Source organism: Homarus americanus, unplaced genomic scaffold (genome assembly GCF_018991925.1).
Source record: "Homarus americanus isolate GMGI-L3 unplaced genomic scaffold, GMGI_Hamer_2.0 scaffold50705, whole genome shotgun sequence".
NCBI lineage: Eukaryota > Metazoa > Arthropoda > Malacostraca > Decapoda > Nephropidae > Homarus > Homarus americanus.
This window is the reverse complement of record NW_024756463.1, coordinates 282,368-301,755: the sequence shown is the minus strand read 5'-3', so window position 1 is coordinate 301,755 and position 19,388 is coordinate 282,368. Positions and strand designations below refer to the sequence as shown.

General features: G+C 40.9%; 2 protein-coding genes across 7 annotated transcripts in view; one reads left to right on the top strand and one right to left on the bottom strand.

Annotated features, from left to right (window-relative positions):
- LOC121856853 (meiotic nuclear division protein 1 homolog) overlaps positions 1 to 19,388 on the top strand; it is a 40,890-nt gene that overhangs the window by 4,596 nt on the left and 16,906 nt on the right. Inside the window, exon 2 of one of the 4 annotated variants that reach the window (XM_042352613.1) lies at positions 15,239 to 15,244. The exons of 2 other annotated variants lie outside the window; for them this stretch is intronic. The gene's annotated coding sequence lies outside the window, so the exon portion shown is untranslated. Of the gene's footprint in view, positions 1 to 3,658; positions 3,774 to 15,238; positions 15,245 to 19,388 lie in introns of all 4 variants that reach the window. One more of the 4 variants, XM_042352621.1, reaches the window with a different exon arrangement.
- On the bottom strand, positions 6 to 19,385 carry LOC121856851. 3 transcript variants are annotated; one of them, XM_042352607.1, is made up of 8 exons: positions 18,674 to 19,385; positions 6,784 to 7,115; positions 5,081 to 5,218; positions 4,238 to 4,378; positions 3,940 to 4,038; positions 3,651 to 3,731; positions 1,403 to 1,558; positions 6 to 472 (listed from the first exon to the last, which is right to left on the bottom strand). In XM_042352607.1, exons 1-8 carry the CDS (start codon positions 18,783 to 18,785, stop codon positions 269 to 271), a joined length of 1,263 nt encoding a protein of 420 aa, XP_042208541.1. In that variant the 5' UTR covers positions 18,786 to 19,385; the 3' UTR covers positions 6 to 268. The 3 variants fall into 3 exon arrangements, with proteins under 3 accessions (XP_042208541.1, XP_042208542.1, XP_042208543.1); XM_042352608.1 differs by having other exon boundaries at positions 4,238 to 4,360; XM_042352609.1 differs by lacking the exon at positions 1,403 to 1,558.

Sequence of the window (19,388 nt, the reverse complement as noted above, 5' to 3'; positions counted from 1 at the left end):
TATGACACTGAAGATTCTAGTTTATAGAGAGATTGAAAATAAAGTTAAATATTAGGGTTTTATCACACTGTTATAGAGGCCTAATCAAAGAATTACTTTTATTTCACACTCGAAGTATTATTCAGAGAAAATCTCCAGATATAGTTTCTAATTAAGAGCATCTCCTTAAGTCATCATCATTACTTTCACTTGTGATTACTGTACCGCAATAATCTATGAGAATGGGTTATTTTGGACGGAATTCTTGCTTCACCGGTAAAGTCATCTTTTATTGGGTTGTGGATGTCTTTCTGAGCAGTTTGTAACTTTTGAGTTTCTCTTCCCTTATTTGAGCTTGATCCCATGTTATGACATAGTTGTTTCTGGTGTTAATACTGGTTGGGACAGGCTGATACCCTAGCTTGTGGTAGTGTCTAAAGCAGCCTATATCTACTGCTCTACTCTCCTGTAGGTTTAGGTCCAACTGCCAAATCTGAAACATATACTGTACAGAATTAGTAATTTTCTAGCTATTTCAACCAAAATATTAAGTTTTTGTGTCCTTGCATGCATTTTTATAGCCTTTGAGTCATTAATGAATGATGTGCATGATACCCCCATTAGATTGTTCTTACCAGGGGTTTTCTTGGCCAAGGGGATGACATGATATGACAGCAGTCTATATAATGTCCTAACAAACACTGATGTAAAATTAATGCAAATCAACTCCTTGGTTCAAACTTCTTGCTCAGTGTTTGCTTCATGCCAGTGATGCTTTAGGTACAAGATTGAGACCTAAGATAAGTTCAGCTTTGTCTCAAGACACTATCAATCATAACTAAGTTAATGCTTTAAGCTCTTTATAGTTATGGTACCTAATGCCAGTCAAACATAGCCTACACCCAGATGACTCTTTGTTGCTCCTTTAGTTGATCTTCCTTGGAGGTGAAATCATTAATCAACACAGCTATATTACCTCTCACTTTTTAGTTATACACAGGTATTTGTTGTCGATACAATCTCAACTGTATTTTATTTGTTGAGGTAACTGGGTATTTGATGGTGAGATGGTTTGGTGAAACTGACTTGTCCTAGTGTTATAGGTGTTTCACGTGTCATGCACATTAGCTTAATGTTTCATTTATCATTAAAGGTTAAATTATTGCATTTGTTTACTTCTGCCTGCAACCCACAACTGACTCCTCCTGCTGATTATTATGTTTTTGCTTGCACAGTGAATAGTTGCCCCCCTTAGGATTGCCTCTGACTTATGACATAAAGATATTATCATAGTTAACTTGCTTAGTACCTGCCATCTTTAATCATATTTACTGAGATTTGCACAGTAACCAGAAACAAAAATGGGGCCCATATCACATTAAGTTTCAAATAATTATAATGTACTGTACAATAATTAATCAACCTTAGTAATTTGTAGTAAGGTTTGCTCAGAAAGATCAAGTCTTAGTGTTTTGATGACACTGTTAAGGTGATGATGAGTAACTTGTAGCCCCAGAAAATCGTACAAGTAAGAGAGGACGTGGTGTGGTTTTAGCAGCAGATGTTCATATCGTAACACCTGTAACAAAAAATGAAAAAAAAAATTAAAGATACACTTACTGTATAATATGCATGCTTGCAATAGCAAACTTTAAGAAAGCTAATCTTAGAATGCAAAAAGTTTTTCAAAATGAATACTTTTGTATTTATGTACAGTACAGGTACAGTACTGTACAATCAAAGACAAAAGTCGTGTCGCGGTTTTGTCTGAAGATTAAATATAACTCGTGAAACATTATGAGAGGGCCTCAAGGCAGAGCGCACCAAAATTTTAGCCCTTCGGCATATATTTTCATCAAATTTCATGACACGACTTTTGTCTTTCATTGTACAGTACATGTGAGATCATTTTAAGTTTTGTTCTATTGCTGTGCTACTGCTCTTGTATGACTATACTGTACTTTACACAAGTTAAATTTGCTTCAATGATGATTCTTTCAGTAATTGAAAATGCAAGTTCATCATCGGACATTTCTATTACCACATTTGGCGGCATATAAGACGCACCACCACATAAGACGCACCCTTATTTTACAAGGATATTTGGGGGATTTTTTATTTTTATTTTTTTGTAAATTTCGTCATACAATTATTGAAAGTGATTTTAAAGTGGTTTTGTAGGGGAAAACATATGATTTTGTGCATGTAAATGCAATATATACTGGAATCAAGTGGTTAATCATATTGCCATTAAATTAAAGCAATAATAATGAGATACGTTCCCAAGTGTGACCTTTTCATAACTTTTGTGTGGCTTTTTACCCTCTTTTTTTCCCCAAAAAACAATACATTTAATGAAAATTGCAAACTATATTCTTTAAATAATGTTTTTGAATGCACCTTATACAATATAAATGAATAATAATATAGTCGCACAAAAGGAGATGGGATGCCATTGTTTTTGTTTGTGTTTACAGCCGGGAGTCCGGGACGATAGTTCTACACGAGAAAATGAAGAAAATAAGACCTTGGTTGTAACTGTAGTAAAATTAATGTAAAAAAATGAATATATATGTTTTAAGTAACGTTATTTAATGTTAATAAATGGAATAACATAAGTAGCTAACCACTAATGGCAAAGAAAAAAAAAATAGATGGATTGGGAACGCCAACATATACGTGCGCATTTAAGGATACCGCGTCATTTATCTTTTTAAGAATATGTACAAAAGATTCATTATTGTTTATTACTGAATATGTATTTGATTGAATTAATCTTTATACCCTGTATATGCGAAATGAACAATACAATTCATTAATAATACGTAGAATATTAAAACACACAAGAAGATAAGAGACGGCATTGTTGTCAGTGTTTACACCCATAATGTCAGTTATCCACCTGAAACTGAAGAAAATAAGACCCTGGTTGTTATTGTAGTTAAATTAATCTAAAAAATATGTATGTTTTAATTACTGTTATTTAATGTACAGTAGAAGTAACCACTGATATTAAAGAAAAAGTGAGACTGATAGTGGAACTCCAATGTATACAGTATGTGCGCACTCAAGGAAACAGTCATCTATCTTAACAAAAGATTCATTATTGTTTATTACTGAATATTTATTTGATTGAATTCATGTTTATATACTGTATGTGAAATGAACAATGCAATTCATCAATAATATGTGAATTTGGCTTGTTTTTCAGTATTTTATTAAGAGTAATATTTTTAGTAAATTTTTTTTGTGCTTAGTGGACTACTGCTTGTCCCAGACCACCTAGCTAGGCACCTCCGCTTACGGCACTCGGCCTCCCATCCGTAATACGGGTGTATTAGACGCAGGGTAATTTGGGATACATTAAAAAAAAAATGCGTCTTATACACCGGCAAATACGGTATGTATTAATTGCATTACTGTATTTTTGTTTTTAAAACAAATAATAGCAAGTGGGAGAGTAAAAAGAAAGAAGCAGGAGCCCAAAACACAAGTTACCTGTATGTGTGTGTTAAATGGATGACTTTTTTTTCTATTGAAGGCCACAGACAAAGGATAACCACTACTGGTAATCATAACTTGAAGTAAAGTTTAAGAAGTAACTACAGTATGGAGTGACAGGATGAAGGTGAATAAGAGAGACAAATATAAGTTGAGTGTTGTGTTCTCACCATGACAGACTGTGGGTACTGCTGACGCAGCTGGTAGGCCACTCCCAAGTCATCAACCATAGCGCCACACAGCAACGATGCCTGCACCATCAACACATACAGTACTCCATTACCCTCTCTACAGTAAACCAACTCTTGTATTCTGAACAGTTTGGCATTTATTTTAGAATTATCATAAAATATCAAAATTTTCCCATAAGAAAAACCTTTTACAGTAGTTACAAAGTGTGAAATTTTCAAGGAAATGTAAACTATATATTGGAAACAGTCGCCCAATTTGCACATCAACCTGTGTTTTGAAGTCGGCGGGGTTATTTAAGTTGATTTGTGTTGCTGCCCTCCGTCTAGCTCCCAACACTGCCCGTGGGTCCCTTAACACCACCACCATCTGTAACACCACTGCATATGCATTACTCAGGTACACACACACAAGTAATGTACAATATTGCAAGATAGAGTAATTTAATTAGTTAGAGTATTAAAATTATTCATAAGTAAGTGAATGAAAAGTTAACATACTAATTATATTCATTTAAATGATGTAAGCAAAAAGTAGCAATCACTTATGTTGGAGTTGTTGAAAATACCTTAAGTTTAGATGAGTACATGTTGAGGAGTTGAAGTATGTGAAACATGGAGAGGTGCACGATGTACATTGCTTGCAGGGGCCTCTGTTGACATGCCAGCTGTACACAGTCCAGCAGCCCCACCTGCACCACACCACCATACTGACACCTCCATACATATATTTTGTTGGCTATCTACCTACCCTTCTCACACAAATTATTATGTCAGTTTATAATTACAATATATTAGCACCAAATATAGGAACATAAAAATAACATGTACTGTATACCTGTAGTACATTTACTGTATAGTAGCTAAAAAAAGTATCTGTGCATACTCTATGTGAAACAATACGAGACCACTGACGATAGGTATTGGGATATGTTTGTTGTTGTCTTCTTACACTATATGATAGTAATCACTTAACCATTTATTTTATTCCTATATGTCAACTCACCCCCTGGCTGTGGGTGAAGACATGCATACCAACCCTCCCGAGACATCACGAGTTGTGCGTATAATTTTGGAAGTCGTCGGACCCACCCTGTCAGATACTTTTTTTAGTTACTGTACATGCCGTACCAATAAATAAAAAATTTTAAAAGTAGAGGAAATAATGGCTTTTACAGGATTTACTCATAATTTACTATAGTGAAAAACAAAAGTTCTTTCTAATTCTTATATTCTGTAATTATTATGTAAACTTTATTGCGAAGTTGTTTGTAGCTTTAAAAGAATACAGTACACCTTTATTAAGCTTTTTTCTCGATGTACAGTATTGTAATGTGCAAAGTGAAGTGCAGTATACAGTACTGTACTGTGATGATTGAATGAGTTTGACAAGGTTTACAAAGAGAAGTTACCTGGTGGTTGTGGCAGTAGTTGTTATAAGTGTTGCGGACTGAGTGGGACTTGAAGAGGAAGGGTTCGTGTAGCAGGTCGCTTCTCTGGTTGAAGGAACAGTTGAACACACCTCGCAGCCACTCTATGCCTTCTTCTGTCTGCCCACCAACAGAAACTCACCAATATTTACACATGATACACCAAGTTATGAAAGACAATCTTAACACCCACCACATTTTAGGGAAATACAGGGCCTGAGGGGTATTGTCTTGACCCATGCCAACTGTCTGTTTGTCTGTTAACATTTGCACAATATTTGCTTCATTTCTCCTCAGTGAAGAAAAACAACAGCAAAAATCATATATTTTCTGAATCCTTTAGTTATTCCCTTTGAAGGTGAAATCAGTAAGGGATCCTCCAGATTTACAACATAAGAACATAAGAATGGAGGAAACTGCAGCAGGCCTATTGGCCCATACTGGGCAGTCCCATTTACACCCAACTCCTATTGCTCATATATCCATCCAACCTATGTTTGAAGCTATCATGCATATTCGAGTTAATGATGATGTTTGGTAACTTGTTCCACTCATCCACTACTCTATTTCCAAACCATTGTTTACATATTTCGCGCCTAAATCTAAATTTGTCTAATTTAAAACCATTGTTACGAGTTCACTCCTGGTTGGATAGTTTGAGTACTGTACCTTTGTAATGTCCCCTTTGTTCAGCCCTGACTTCCAAAGGTACAATACAGGTACAGAACTGTATTTATTTTTGCAGTGCAGTACTGTACTGTACATTACTGATCTTGGATCACAAATGGTTATTGTATATGTGATTCCTCCAAAACAATGATGAATGATCCCGGAAACTATTTTTTCTGGATTGCCATAATTTCTAGATGTGCCTTTCAAAGGTCAAATCATTAAGGGTTCCTATAATTTGCAGTATTGGTACAGATATTTTTATGTAAAATTCCAGGAACCTTGGTCTAAGGACAGAGTTACCTCTGAAGGTCACAGGCCTTGTAAGGTGTGGTACAAATGAAACTTCGCTTGAATACAGTACAGTACAGTACTGTATTATCATCAGAAAAAAGGTGAAGGTTGTATAATATGGACACGAAGTAGTACCTTAAGCTTGTGGCTCTCTTGAACACAGACTATTTTTACGTTTTTACAGTACAATTATTGGTCATTCTAAAATATATTTAACATATTGACAATATATAGCACAGTGCAGTGTTGATTTAAAGAAAATAATCTTGAATTAGACCTAATGAACTTAAAAATTTTATGGGTGAAATGATGGCATGAAGCATGGGGTGATTTCTCTTCCACCCCCACTTCCTTCTCTTCTCCCTTCTGCTCCACCCCCACTTTTAATTCCCATCATCATCATCATCCAGGAGCCTTCTACATACACACCTCAAAGTAAGTGTATTTTACTGCATTTTTTTTTTAGTTTGTATGTAATTTTTGGTGAGCTGGAACCAATTACTTGAACCCAAAATCCCATTGAAACAATGGTTTTGGTTAAAATTTTTGATTAACGAACGACCTTCTGGAACAAATTGTGTTCATTAACCGAGGGACCACTGTATACAGTATGCAGTCTAGATCAACCAGTTTTGGTTATACTGCACAGTATATTGTGTACATGAAGTATATTTCTAACATTGTCCACCTACCTAGGACATATATAAGATAGGAGGATGTACCTTTTCCTTCTTGAGAAGATGGACTCTGGTGAGCCCCTGGGAGCCTAGCTTGTACAGTGGTTGGTAGAGAAAGAAAATTTCATCCAGCAGCAGATTGAGAGCTTCAGACACCACCCCACCACCCCCATGATCGTATGAGTGCACCAGGAATCTGTTGGCCAGAGCTCCGGGTTTAAGGTGAACTCTAGATTGCCTGGTGGTATTAGTGGGTGTATAGGTGGTGATGAGGGCTTGGGGTAGTGGTGATAGTGCAGGGAGGGGCCCCCGAGCATCCTCATCCTTACTGTCATCAGCTACAAGGATCACTGGAGCATTTGGGTCCAACAGAACATCTGCCAATGAAAGTAAAACATTACTCCTACTGTGAGTGTAATGATATTGATGTATCGTATGACTAATGTTACTGATAATGATGGTTGCTGGTTTTGTAGTAAAGGTACAGTAGTGTATTGTACCGTTGAGTGAGTGGCAGGTTATAACAGTTGAAGAGGAAATTGAGAGAAAAGCCATAGTAAAAAATAAATATAAGTACAGTACAACGGTACAGCATAATTATGTTCATATCCTGTCATGGTTATAAATATCTTTAATAAACATGCTCATTGCTTTGGATTACAAATGTAAAAAAAGAATTACAGGTGTATTTTATACCACCTTTTAAAACACTTCATTATGGTGGCTGCCACTTTAAACACTTCACTATGGGGGCTGCCACTTTAAACACTTCACTATGGGGGCTGCCACTTTAAACACTTCACTATGGGGCTGCCACTTTAAACACTTCACTATGGGGGCTGCCACTTTAAACACTTCACTATGGGGGCTGCTACTTTAAACACTTCACTATCGGGGCTGCCACTTTAAAAACTTCACTATGGGGGTTGCCACTTTAAACAATTCACTATGGGGGTTGCCTCTCTAAACACTTGACTATGGGGGTTGCCACTTTAAACACTTCACTATGGGGGCTGCCACTTATAATATTTTATTTGGCTAATGCCAGGTGATTTTGTTCAACTCAGAGGCGACACCATACACAAAGGTTTAAATCAAAACCAAACCTGACGATATAAAGTGTATACAGTACAGCATGTTTGTGAAGTTGGGTTGGGTTTGATGGAGTTTCTGTAACTGCTTTAAAACAAGTGCATGTTGCTGCAGTCACCCTTTTGATGAAAGATTACCGTACTATAATATGCAGGGGAAGATGTCACTTAAAATTTTAATTTTTTTTCTCAAGATATCTGTTACCAAAGTGTTTCACATGCTAATTTTTGTTTCCCAAAGTGCAGAAATTACCAGAGATCAGCACAGTACTAGTAGTAGGTGGTGTTACTAGTTTTTTTTTTTTTTAATTGGCCTCCAGCCTCCCCCAATAGCCATACCTTTGCCACCATTTTATTACCTTAATATTAAATATCCTAATACAGAAGTAGCTATCCTAGCTGTGTTGAGTTAGTTAAGCTGCAAATCTATGCAGCATTCAGTGACTGTAGCCTCATAGTCAATATCTGCAACTGTTGTCGGCTTTGGGGCCGAAACTCTCGTTCCCCTGAGACAGAGCAAAGCCGACCTAAGGAGAGAAAAGGACAGTCGACATCTCATGCAGGCTGTAACATAACTTCCGGGCTGCTGGTTCTGTTCGGATATTACCTCCGCGAGTCTGGCGTAGAAGCATCTTGCACTTGGTTCCATCCCACCAGAGGTTGTGAACACTAGAGGAGTGAAGCTGCCTTGATCAACATTCTGAATTCTCTCCCCCGTATGTCCTTATCTTGTCGTTCTCATTCCTCCTGTGTGCAGCATCGAGAGCTAAGTTACGGTGACATGCGGCCATGGGATAAAAAATCCTGATGTCGAAGAAGGCTCACTGTCCCTGCGTCCAGAATCCTCAAGCACTGCCGTCAACACGGGCTTCGTTGGATGTGTTTGAAGTCCTATGTTGGAAAATCTCACCGTCCAATGGAAGGAGGGTCGGTTCTACCCTAACATCACGGCAGATTTCCTTCATCATATTTGCTGTGAGATCCCTTACTTCGTCATGCCTCATGCATATGAAGCCCCCTTTCTTGCACACCATGGCGTGATCGACATCATAGGAAGAGCCACACACGCATTGGGAGGGCAAACCACCTACTGGCCTACCATACCCAAGAGCAATGGCATCTGTAACTTCTTGTTTATTGAGACAAACCATTTGCCCTACTAGTTGTAGGTGGCATTACTAGTACCAGTAGCAGGTGGTGGTACTAGTAGTAGGTGGCAGTACTCGTAGCAGGTGGCAGTAGTAGTAGGTTGCAGTAGTAGTAGATGGCAGTACTAATAGTAGGTTACAGTACTAGTAGTAGGTGGCAGTACTAGTAGTAAGTGGCAGTATTTGTAGTAGGTAGCAGTAGTAGGCAGCAGTACTAGTACCAGTAGTAGGTGGCAGTACTAGTACCAGTAATAGGTGGCAGTGCTTGTAGTAGTAGGTTGCAGTACTAGTAGTAGTTGGTTGCTGGAGGGGAAGCTGCCATTCACGCCATGAGAACGATATTTGAGCAGCGTGATTGTGAGGCTGTTCTCCTGGTTGACGCTTACCAACGCATTCAACATACTTAACCGCAAGGCCAAACTGCACAACATCAAGAGTCCAAGCTTTGCAATGTATGTTGAAAACACCTATAGGAATCCATCAGACCTCTATACTGTACTGTGACCCCTCGTTTAACGAACACCTCGGTTAACGTAATTTCGATTAACGAACTGCCTTCCATAAGGATCTTCAATTCGGTTAACGAAAAAAATTCGATTAACGAAGTTCTTACGAACCGACCTCAACATGTTTTCGCTTGCACTGACCGGGCAACCAGCTTTAGTATCAGTCCGCCAATACATTAATCGGTTCTAGGGCTTAAATTCCTTACTATTTTAGTAAATATCAAGAAGTTTATACTATTCAATAATTTTAAAAGTTTAATATTCAATTTTTAGTTATTTTAACAATTATTGAACATAATTGAAGGTAAAGTGACTAGTTTTTAATGCGCGGCATCCAGCCTCTTAACACAGCAAACAGGAGTTAGTCTCTCTCTGTTTTCACTGGAGGTAACATCTTGCTTGAGACTCTCTTCAACTAAATGCTTTTTTTCTGTGTTTCCAGGCAAATTATTGGTCATTTTGAAATATATTTTACATATTGACAATATATAATGCAGTGCAGTGTTGATTTAAAGAAAATAATCTTGAATTACACCAAGAGAACTAAAATTTTTTGGATGAAATGGTGCCATGGGGTGACTTCTCTTCCACCCCAATGCCTTCTCTTCTTCCTTCTCCTCCACCCCCATTCTAAATCCCATCATCATCATCATCCAGAAGCCTTCTACATACACACCTCAAAGTAAGTGAACTTCTACCATTTTTGTTGAATTTAGGAAATTTTCGGTGAGCTGGAACCAATTACCCAAAAACCCATTGAAACAATGGTTTCGGTTAACGAACTTTTCGGTTAACGAACGACCTTCTGGAACGGATTGAGTTCGTTAACGGAGGGGTCACTGTATAGTAAACATCAAGGCTCTAAGAGGTGATATCATCATACAGTCAACTGAGAGAACAATGCAGGGGGACCCTGTTGCAATGGCAATGTATGCAATAGGCCTATCCGTGCTCCAACACACAATAAAATTTGAAACAACCAAGTTCAAGAAAGTGGCATATGCTGATGACCTTACAGGAGCAGGAAAAGAGGACATCAAAAAGTGGTGGGACCTGATAACATCATAGTCCACAAATAGGGTACAACCCAAATGCCAGCAAGTCTTTCGTCATTGTGAAGCCAGAAAATTATGAACGGGCAATGGAGGTGTTCGGTGGAAGCAAGATCAAAATAACAAAGGATGGCCGAAGACACCTAGGCACAGTAATCGGCACGACGGAGTTCAAGACCGAGTGTGGAATGGGAATGGTGAATGAGTGGGTTAGGGAAATCCAAGCTCTGTCTGATATTGCCAACACAGAGCCCATACGGCTTTTGAGGCATTCACCCATGGAGTCGAGCATCGCTGGAACTACGTGATGCGCATTATCCCTGATATCGGACCCCTCCTCCACCCTCTGGAAGAAGCTGTCAGTGTCAGTTTCATTCCCAAATTAGTGAAACATCTTCACTTAACCCCAGCAGAAAGATCACTCCTTGTACTACCACCGATACTGGGAGGAATGGGATTGACCAATCCAGAGGAGATTGCTGCCACCGAACATCAAAACTCAGTTAAGCTCACGTCAGCCCTCACTGACCACATAATAGCTCAGAACGCAACAGGTGAGGTGGATACCAGCGAAGTAAACAAGATTCGACGGTCCATTACGACAGCACGGCCAAAGTGATAAGTTGCAGCAACTGATGCTGCAAGTACCAGAGAATTTGAAGAAAAAAAGTAGCTATAGCGCAGGAGGTGGGCGCCTCTAACTAGTTAACTATGTTACCGATAAGGGCAAATGGTTTCAGTCTCAATAAACAAGAATTTACAGATGCCATTGCTCTTGGGTATGGAAGGCCAGTAGAAGGTTTGCCCTCCCAATGCATGTGTGGCTCTTCCTATGATGTCGATCACGCCATGGTGTGCAAGAAAGGGGGCTTCATATGTTGAAGGAAATCTGTCGTGATGTCAGGGTAGAACCGACCCTCCTTCCATTGGACGGTGAGCACTTCCAACATAGGACTTCAAACACATCCAACGAAGTCCGTGTTAACGTCAGTGCTCGAGGATTCTGGATGCGGGGACAGCGAGCCGTCTTTGACATCAGGATTTTTTATCCCATGGCCGCATGTTACCATAACTTAGCTCTCGATGCTGCACACAGGAGGAACGAGAACAACAAGATAAGGACATACGGGAAGAGAATTCAGAATGTTGATCAAGGCAGCTTCACTCCTCTGGTGTTCACAACCTCTGGTGGGATGGGACCAAGTGCAAGATGCTTCTACGCCAGACTCGCGGAGGTGCTATCCGAACAAAAACAGCAGCCCAAAAGTAATGTTACAGCCTGGATGAGATGTCGACTGTCCTTCTCTCTCCTTAGGTCTGCTTTGCTCTGTCTCAGAGGAACGAGAGCATCAGCCCCAAAGCCGACAACAGTTGCAGATATTGACTGAGGCAACAGTCACTGAATGCCGCATAGATCTGTGGCTCAATTAACTCAACACAGCTAGGATAGCTACTTGTTCCTTATAGCGTTATAGCATTCGTTCGTTATAGGATTAATCCGTTCCAGGCCCCCAAATACAACCACTTCACACTGAAAAATATAATATAAAATTGTAAAAATTGTAAAAAAGTGCATAAATATGCATCTAAACCCCCGAAATAAAGAATATCATTAATACTTGTAATAAAAAACAATAAATTGATAAAAAAAAAAATTTAATGTTCGTTGTAGGAGTTTCGTTCGTTATAGCATTCTCAATTTTATAGGTAAAACCGTTCGTTATTGGAATATTCGTAGTAGGATCCGTTCGTTATAGCATACCCCACTGTATTAGGATATTTAATTTTAAGGTAATAAAATGGCGGCGAAGGTGTGGCTATTAGGGGAGGCTGGAGGCCACGCCAAGAAAAAAGTACAGTACTAGTAGTAGTACTAGTAGTAGTAGGTGGCAGTACTAGTAGTAGTAGGTGGCAGTACTAGTAGTAGTAGGTGGCAGTACTAGTAGTAGTAGGTGGCAGTACTAGTAGTAGTAGGTGGCAGTACTAGTAGTAGTAGGTGGCAGTACTAGTAGTAGTAGGTGGCAGTACTAGTAGTAGTAGGTGACAGTACTAGTAGTAGTAGGTGGCAGTACTAGTAGTAGTAGGTGGCAGTACTTGTAGTAGTAGGTGGCAGTACTAGTAGTAGTAGGTGGCAGTACTAGTAGTAGTAGGTGGCAGTACTAGTAGTAGTAGGTGGCAGTACTCATAGTAGGTGACAGTACTAGTAGTAGATGGCAATACTAGTAGTAGTAGGTTACAGTACTAGTAGTAGTAGGTGGCAGTACTAGTAGTAGAGTACTAGTAGTAGTAGGTGGCAGTACTAGTAGTAGATGGCAATACTAGTAGTAGGTTACAGTACTAGTAGTAAGTGGCAGTATTGGTATAGGATAGCTATTAGGATATTTAATATTAAGGTAAATAAATGGTGAAGGTGTGGCTATTGGGGGAGGCTGGAGGCCATTTAAAAAAAAAAAAGGCAGTATTGGTAGCAGTAGTAGGTGGAGTAGATGGCAGTACTACTAGTAGTAGGTGGTGGTAGTGTTAGTAGTATGATAGTGGTACGATTATTTGGTGGTAGTACTAGTAGTGTGTTAGTGGTAATAGTAGTAGGTGGTGGTACACAACTAGAGTAGTAATAGGTGGTGAGGGAGGGAGGATGGAGTGTCATGTGACTCGGAGGAGGGGTGGGGAGGGGAAGTGGTTTTTTTTTTTGTCGGGTCAGCTTTCATAACGCCCCCTTATCTCCCATGGTCCGCCACGCAGTACACCCCTCCCGGAAACACTTTTTTTTTTCACTATCAGTAAATCCGCGTCACCCACTGTTATGTGGACGTGGTTCACGGGTCAGGCTGCTGTTTTACTGTGTCCGGTACCGCTACCCTCACTGACACGGCTCAACTTGTGTGGATGGGTCGCCCTGACTGGCTCACCTGAATGTACTGTACTGTTAGTATGTGTGAGGCCCCGACACACAGTGGACTGACATTTTATCACCGGTCTATTGAATGCCGTGTTATATTTATTAAATTTATACTATAATTATGTCTTTATTTCGGAAGCGATGAAGTCATATTTAGGTTAGGTTTATACTGAACCAGTGACGAAACGCCCTAGAACCCCGACACCTCTCTCTCACTCTCTCTCTCATAAATTTTCGAATAAAAGGACCGTGCCAACTAGAAAGCATAATATTTGTAAAAGATGTGATGCAAGGAATATCAATGACGACGGCTGTCAGGAGATAATTTGAAATAACAATTCCATAAAATGTACGACTGTACGTACGTAACAGTACGTACAGTAGATAAGGGGATTTAAGCATCGTACTCTGATTTTGTTTTCTTCGTTTTGTTTAATTCTGACATGCTTTATAACAAAGAGCAGCATTCACTAGCAATAAACTTAAACCAATCACATCTAACCCACCAGTAGATGCCAGATAGTTCCAATAGTCAAGAGAGTTACTGTACAGTATATATTAAGAAACCCACAACATTTGCCAGTGTACAAGCCGCATCATTTCTGTAAGATTAGGTTAGTGTAAGATTAGGTTACATTAGGTTCGTGTAAGGTTAGGTAACATTAGGTTCGTGTAAGGTTAGGTAGCATTAGGTTAGTGTAAGGTTATGTAGCATTAGGTTAGTGTTAGGTTATGTAGCATTAGGTTAGCTTTAGCTCGTTTACCAGAGAGGAATGCCTCGATTTTCTGGTAATTTTCATCATAGAAATTCCTGTGTGTCTGACCGAGGGTGTCGCTACAGGTCTTCGTGATAATGGCCTTGAGGTACCACTTCGGCATTCTGATTCAAGTTGTTGATTGTCGCATTGTTTTATCAGCCGACCCCCCTCGTTGATCTCCTCTCTGAAAGTGTTACATCTTTTGACCCTCAAGTCGCTTGGTGTTGAAACTTGAAACCGTTTCTGGTGGCTTGTTGCTTTAGCCATTTTAGGGAGACGTGAAGGGAGAGTTTGGCTCTGATGAAGCGATGATCTGTCACAGTGGGCAGAGCCACCCATGGATCCAGTTCTCTGACACTGATGTCAGTGAGATGCCTGGTTAATGTAAGGTGCTCCAAAGAACCCTTGAACTTGTTGTGCTACCTAAACAAGGTATTGGTAATAGTGAGGCTGCATTTGCCGAGGGGGAGGCTGTTAGGATTACACTTGCCCACTCCGTTTCTCCATATGGTTCCCTGCCATAAATTAGCATGTATGCCAACTTTGGCATTAAAGTCATGTAGAAGCACAACTTCATCTCCTCTGGGGATAGAGTTTAACACTATCAACGTCGGCATAAAAGGGCTTTCCCAACCACTACCCCCCCCACACACACACACACACAACACACACCCTGCTCCTCGGCCAGCCACCTCACCTACAGTATCAGGGGCGGAGGAAAATTATATATACCTTCAAAACACCCGCAAATGGAATAGGGTAGGTTGTCTAGTGCCAATACATCTGTACCACCAAAATGGACAGTCAACCAGAAGGCAGCTTTAAAAAATCAACCATGATAACTTAGCTTATTCAGTAGCAGACGGTCAACCTACCATCTACTACCCCTTCTTAAACTTCTTCAGTTTCCGAACTATTATTCCCCTCCTCTCCGCTCTAATCGTCTTTCACTACAAAGGGGGGAAGGGGCAGTATATGTACCCCTAGGAGAACCCTGGCCTGGTGTATGAGACATGAGACGTCGGATAGACCAGAGGGATGCACAGAGGGTTTTCTCGTGGGGTCAGGATGAGAGTACGCGTAGAAAGATAACCTTACTAAACCACATGTACCACAGATACGTAATCTTTAACACGCTCAGATAATGTTGTGCGTTTAGCGTAATTGCAAAATACTCTTCGTGTTTGGATTATTTTTAGCGAAAATGGTATATCGGGAATACTTTTGGAAATTTTGTCATTATGTAGATGTGTATGGAAATGATATAACATGGAAATATTTGTATTGTAATAACGAACCGCTAATAGACATAAACCGTACCAATTTATTTCTTTTGCTTTTCCATTTTTGCAGTCAAAGCAATTGTCAGTTCTATTTGCTTCTCACTGAATAGACTGCCTGAGTCGATGAAAAGAGGTAAATGAAAAAAAAAGATAGTTGAAAATTAATAATACAAATAAAAATAAATTAGTATTCTTGTGGGTGTAAGTGAATCAGACTTTTACAGCTGTGCACTATTGTTGTCGTACTCCTCTTTACACACACACACACTTGACCATCACCACAACAGCGCCTGCTTGTTTTCGCCCAATTTACAACCACCCACACACACTCTACCTTAAACTAGACTTATTCACCCAGCACCAGCTCACGGCGACAAAACAGAGAGTATATATATATAGTACATTGATACTCTTTTTAAATAATTATAGTATTTTGTTATTTAGTTTGTTTGTTAATAAGTGAACATTACCTAACTACGATAAGTCTCGGTGTAATTTTCATGTTAATTGTGTGCATTCTTATAATTCATTAACGAGGATTATGTACCGTATGAACCTCAAATTATGTGGACTTTGAACGCATACATAAATCATTCATTCATTCATGCATACATACAATATTCTGTAAAACCGTCATAAAAGTTTACATTGATTCGTTATGCAGGTACAGTATACAGTTCAGCATGTATATAGACCGTGCGGGTGTTACAATTAAAAGGGCTTGGCGTCAATAGAGTCAAATTAAATTATAGTGGGAGTTGCTGAGAGTTTTTGTGTCTGGTGTTCACAACCCTCTCAAGAAGAAAGAATAATAATGGAGATAATTTCGTGTTTCTGCCATTTTGTGTCGCACCCACCCTCCACCATCCCTTCCTACCCTCGCCCCCCCTCCTACCTTGCTATGGTGGGGGGGGATGTGTCAGGGGTTCAGAATATGCAATTATTTTTTACCTTTAAAGGCTAGGAACCCCTGCTTGATGATTAAACATTCTAACCCAACCTAACACCAATAACTTCATGCTCCCTATTACTCGTAGCTAATATAACTTCCTCACATGTTTTGACTATAGTGTTGAGCGGGAGACCGTGAGAGGTGAGCAAGGAGCCGAAGGTCGCAACTTGGGCTTTGATCAATACCTTGTTGGTTCCTGATGCTTCCCGCCTCCGCTGTGGTATTAGACCCTTCCCGAGTACACTGTCGTCGTCTTAAGGGGAGTGGTTATCGTTTTCTAAAGGTTAAATCACTGGCCTTAAAGGAATGGGTTATCGTTTTCTAAAGGTTAAATGACGTACACAGAGTGCTATGTCATTGTACTCATGGGTTTAATACGCCATACGCAGAGGGTAAGTCATCTTACTGAAGGGGAAAAGACATCATGTGCAGAGTTAATTCATTATTAATTATACTCAGGGGGTTAAGACCTACGTAAAGGGTTTCCAGTTATTACTCAAGGGGATAGGTCATTGTTTTCTAAGGATTAAGTCATATTCAAAGGATTAAGATATATCATTCTGAGTTAATTCCTAGTGCTCAAAGGGTCAAGTCATCGTACTCGGGGGGCCAAGTCATCGTACTCGGGGGGCCAAGTCATCGTACTCAGGGGGCCAAGTCATCATACTCAGGGGGGCCAAGTCATCGTACTCAAAGGTCCCATACATCCTACTGCAGGGAACTTTGTGACTCAGGTGTTGCGTGACCCTACCTCCCCATATACATGTTTAATTAACCAGTGAACCAGCAAGGTGGCGGGTTGGGGGGGCTGTTTGACCTGACCTGACCTAAGAAAGCCCAGGTGCATGCTACAGCCTCGGTGATGTCACAGCTCATACCTCCTATTTCTATTGGTCAATTCTCACAGTGACCTGACCTGAAAATCTGTATAATCTCTCCCACGGATTACTGTGTAAGCAGAGTTGTGATGCAAATTGAAGTGAAAAAATAGTACTATTTTGAAGTGTTTATTTAACTTTTCCCATAAAAACCGAACAAGCAAATTTCCTTCAGAAATTTTCAGGACAAGTAAACGTTCCACATAATCCGTTCTGGTGTGGTGGTAGACTCACCTGGTCTATGGTGTGGTGATAGACTCACCTGGCCTGCTGTGTGGTGGTAGACTCACCTGGCCTGCTGTGTGGTGGTAGACTCGCCTCCTGGTCTGTGGTGTGGTGGTAGACTCACCTCCTGGTCTGTGGTGTGGTGGTAGACTCACCTCCTGGTCTGTGGTGTGGTGGTAGACTCACCTCCTGGTCTGTGGTGTGGTGGTAGATTCACCTCCTGGTCTGTGGTGTGGTGGTAGACTCACCTCCTGGTCTGTGGTGTGGTGGTAGACTCACCTCTTGGTCTGTGGTGTGGTGGTAGACTCACCTCCTGGTCTGTGGTGTGGTGGTAGAACTCACCTCCTGGTCTGTGGTGTGGTGGAGCTCCTGCCTCCTGGTCCTGTAGTGTGGTGGTAGACTCACCGTGTCTGTGGTGTGGTGAGCCGACTCACATCTGGTCTGTGGTGTGGTGGTGGGCCTCACCGTGTCTGTGTGTGGTGGTAGACTCTGCCTCCTGGTCTGTGTGGTGTGGTGGTAGGCTCACCTCTTGGTCTCTGTGTGGTGTGGTGGTAAGACTCACCTCCTGGTCTGTGTGGTGGTAGACTCTCCGTGTCTGTGGTGTGTGGTAGACTCGCCTCCTGGTCTGTGGTGTGGTGGTAGACTCACCGTGTCTGTAGGGTGTGGTGGTAGACTCTGCCTCTTGGTCTGTGGTGTGGTGGTAGGGCTCACCTCCTGGTCCTGTGGTGTGTTGGTGGGCTCACCTCCTGGTCTGTGGTGTGGTGTGGGGCTCACCTCCTGGTCTGTAAGTGTGGTAGTAGATTCACCTCCTGGTCACATGGTGGTGGTAGATTCACCTCCTGGTCTGTGGTGTGGTAGACTCACCTCCTGGTCTGTGGTGTGGTGGTAGACTCACCACCTGGTCTGTGGTGTGGTGGTAGACTCACCACCTGGTCTGTGGTGTGGTGGTAGACTCACCTCCTGGTCTGTGGTGTGGTGGTAGACTCACCTCCTGGTCTGTGGTGTGGTGGTAGACTCACCTCCTGGTCTGTGGTGTGGTGGTAGACTCACCACCTGGTCTGTGGTGTGGTGGTAGACTCACCTCCTGGTCTGTGGTATGATGGTAGACTCACCTCCTGGTCTGTGGTATGATGGTAGACTCACCTTCAGGTCGCAATTGTTGTTGCTGTTGACGGAAGAGGAGGAACAGTAGGTTGAACCAGGCTAAGACGCCTACTGCCAGGAAGGTCACCAGTCTGAGGTTCCCCCTTCGCATTTTGGTGTCTTGTAGCTGGGTTACTGCGACACCATCCTCAACTCCTGCTGGTGGGTGCTAGTGTACCTGTTGATTGTGCTCTCACTACTACAAGCTGACTCGCTGGGCTTTTCATTAGAGACAAAATTATTACTACTGATAATACACTGTTAGTTTGTTATCGTCCACAACTTGTTCGGGTTTACTAATAACTTATACATCAGACACTTTAAAACACACGTAGTTAGTAGTGTTGTGTGGAGAACGGATACCACCACCGATAAGGCAAGTCCGGACGTGTAAAGATATATTTTAAATATTGTCATGATACCAGCCACAACACCTGCGGGATGTAATAACAATTATGTTTCTTGTTTTATTGTCTTATTCTCACAACTTTGGTAACATACTGTTTTGTCCAGCTCCTTTTCTCACGAGCTCGTTGTCCCACACTTTCCTCACCAGGTTGTCCTGGACATTACATCATAATACAAAGTCAGAATGCTATGTGATGTACAAGTACAGAGTGAGAACAATTTTCTGGTATATATTGTTGATAATGGATTAACCTGAAGGAGTGTTGTTTGAGCGCAGGCGGGAGTTTGTGGAGCCAGAGGACCTGAG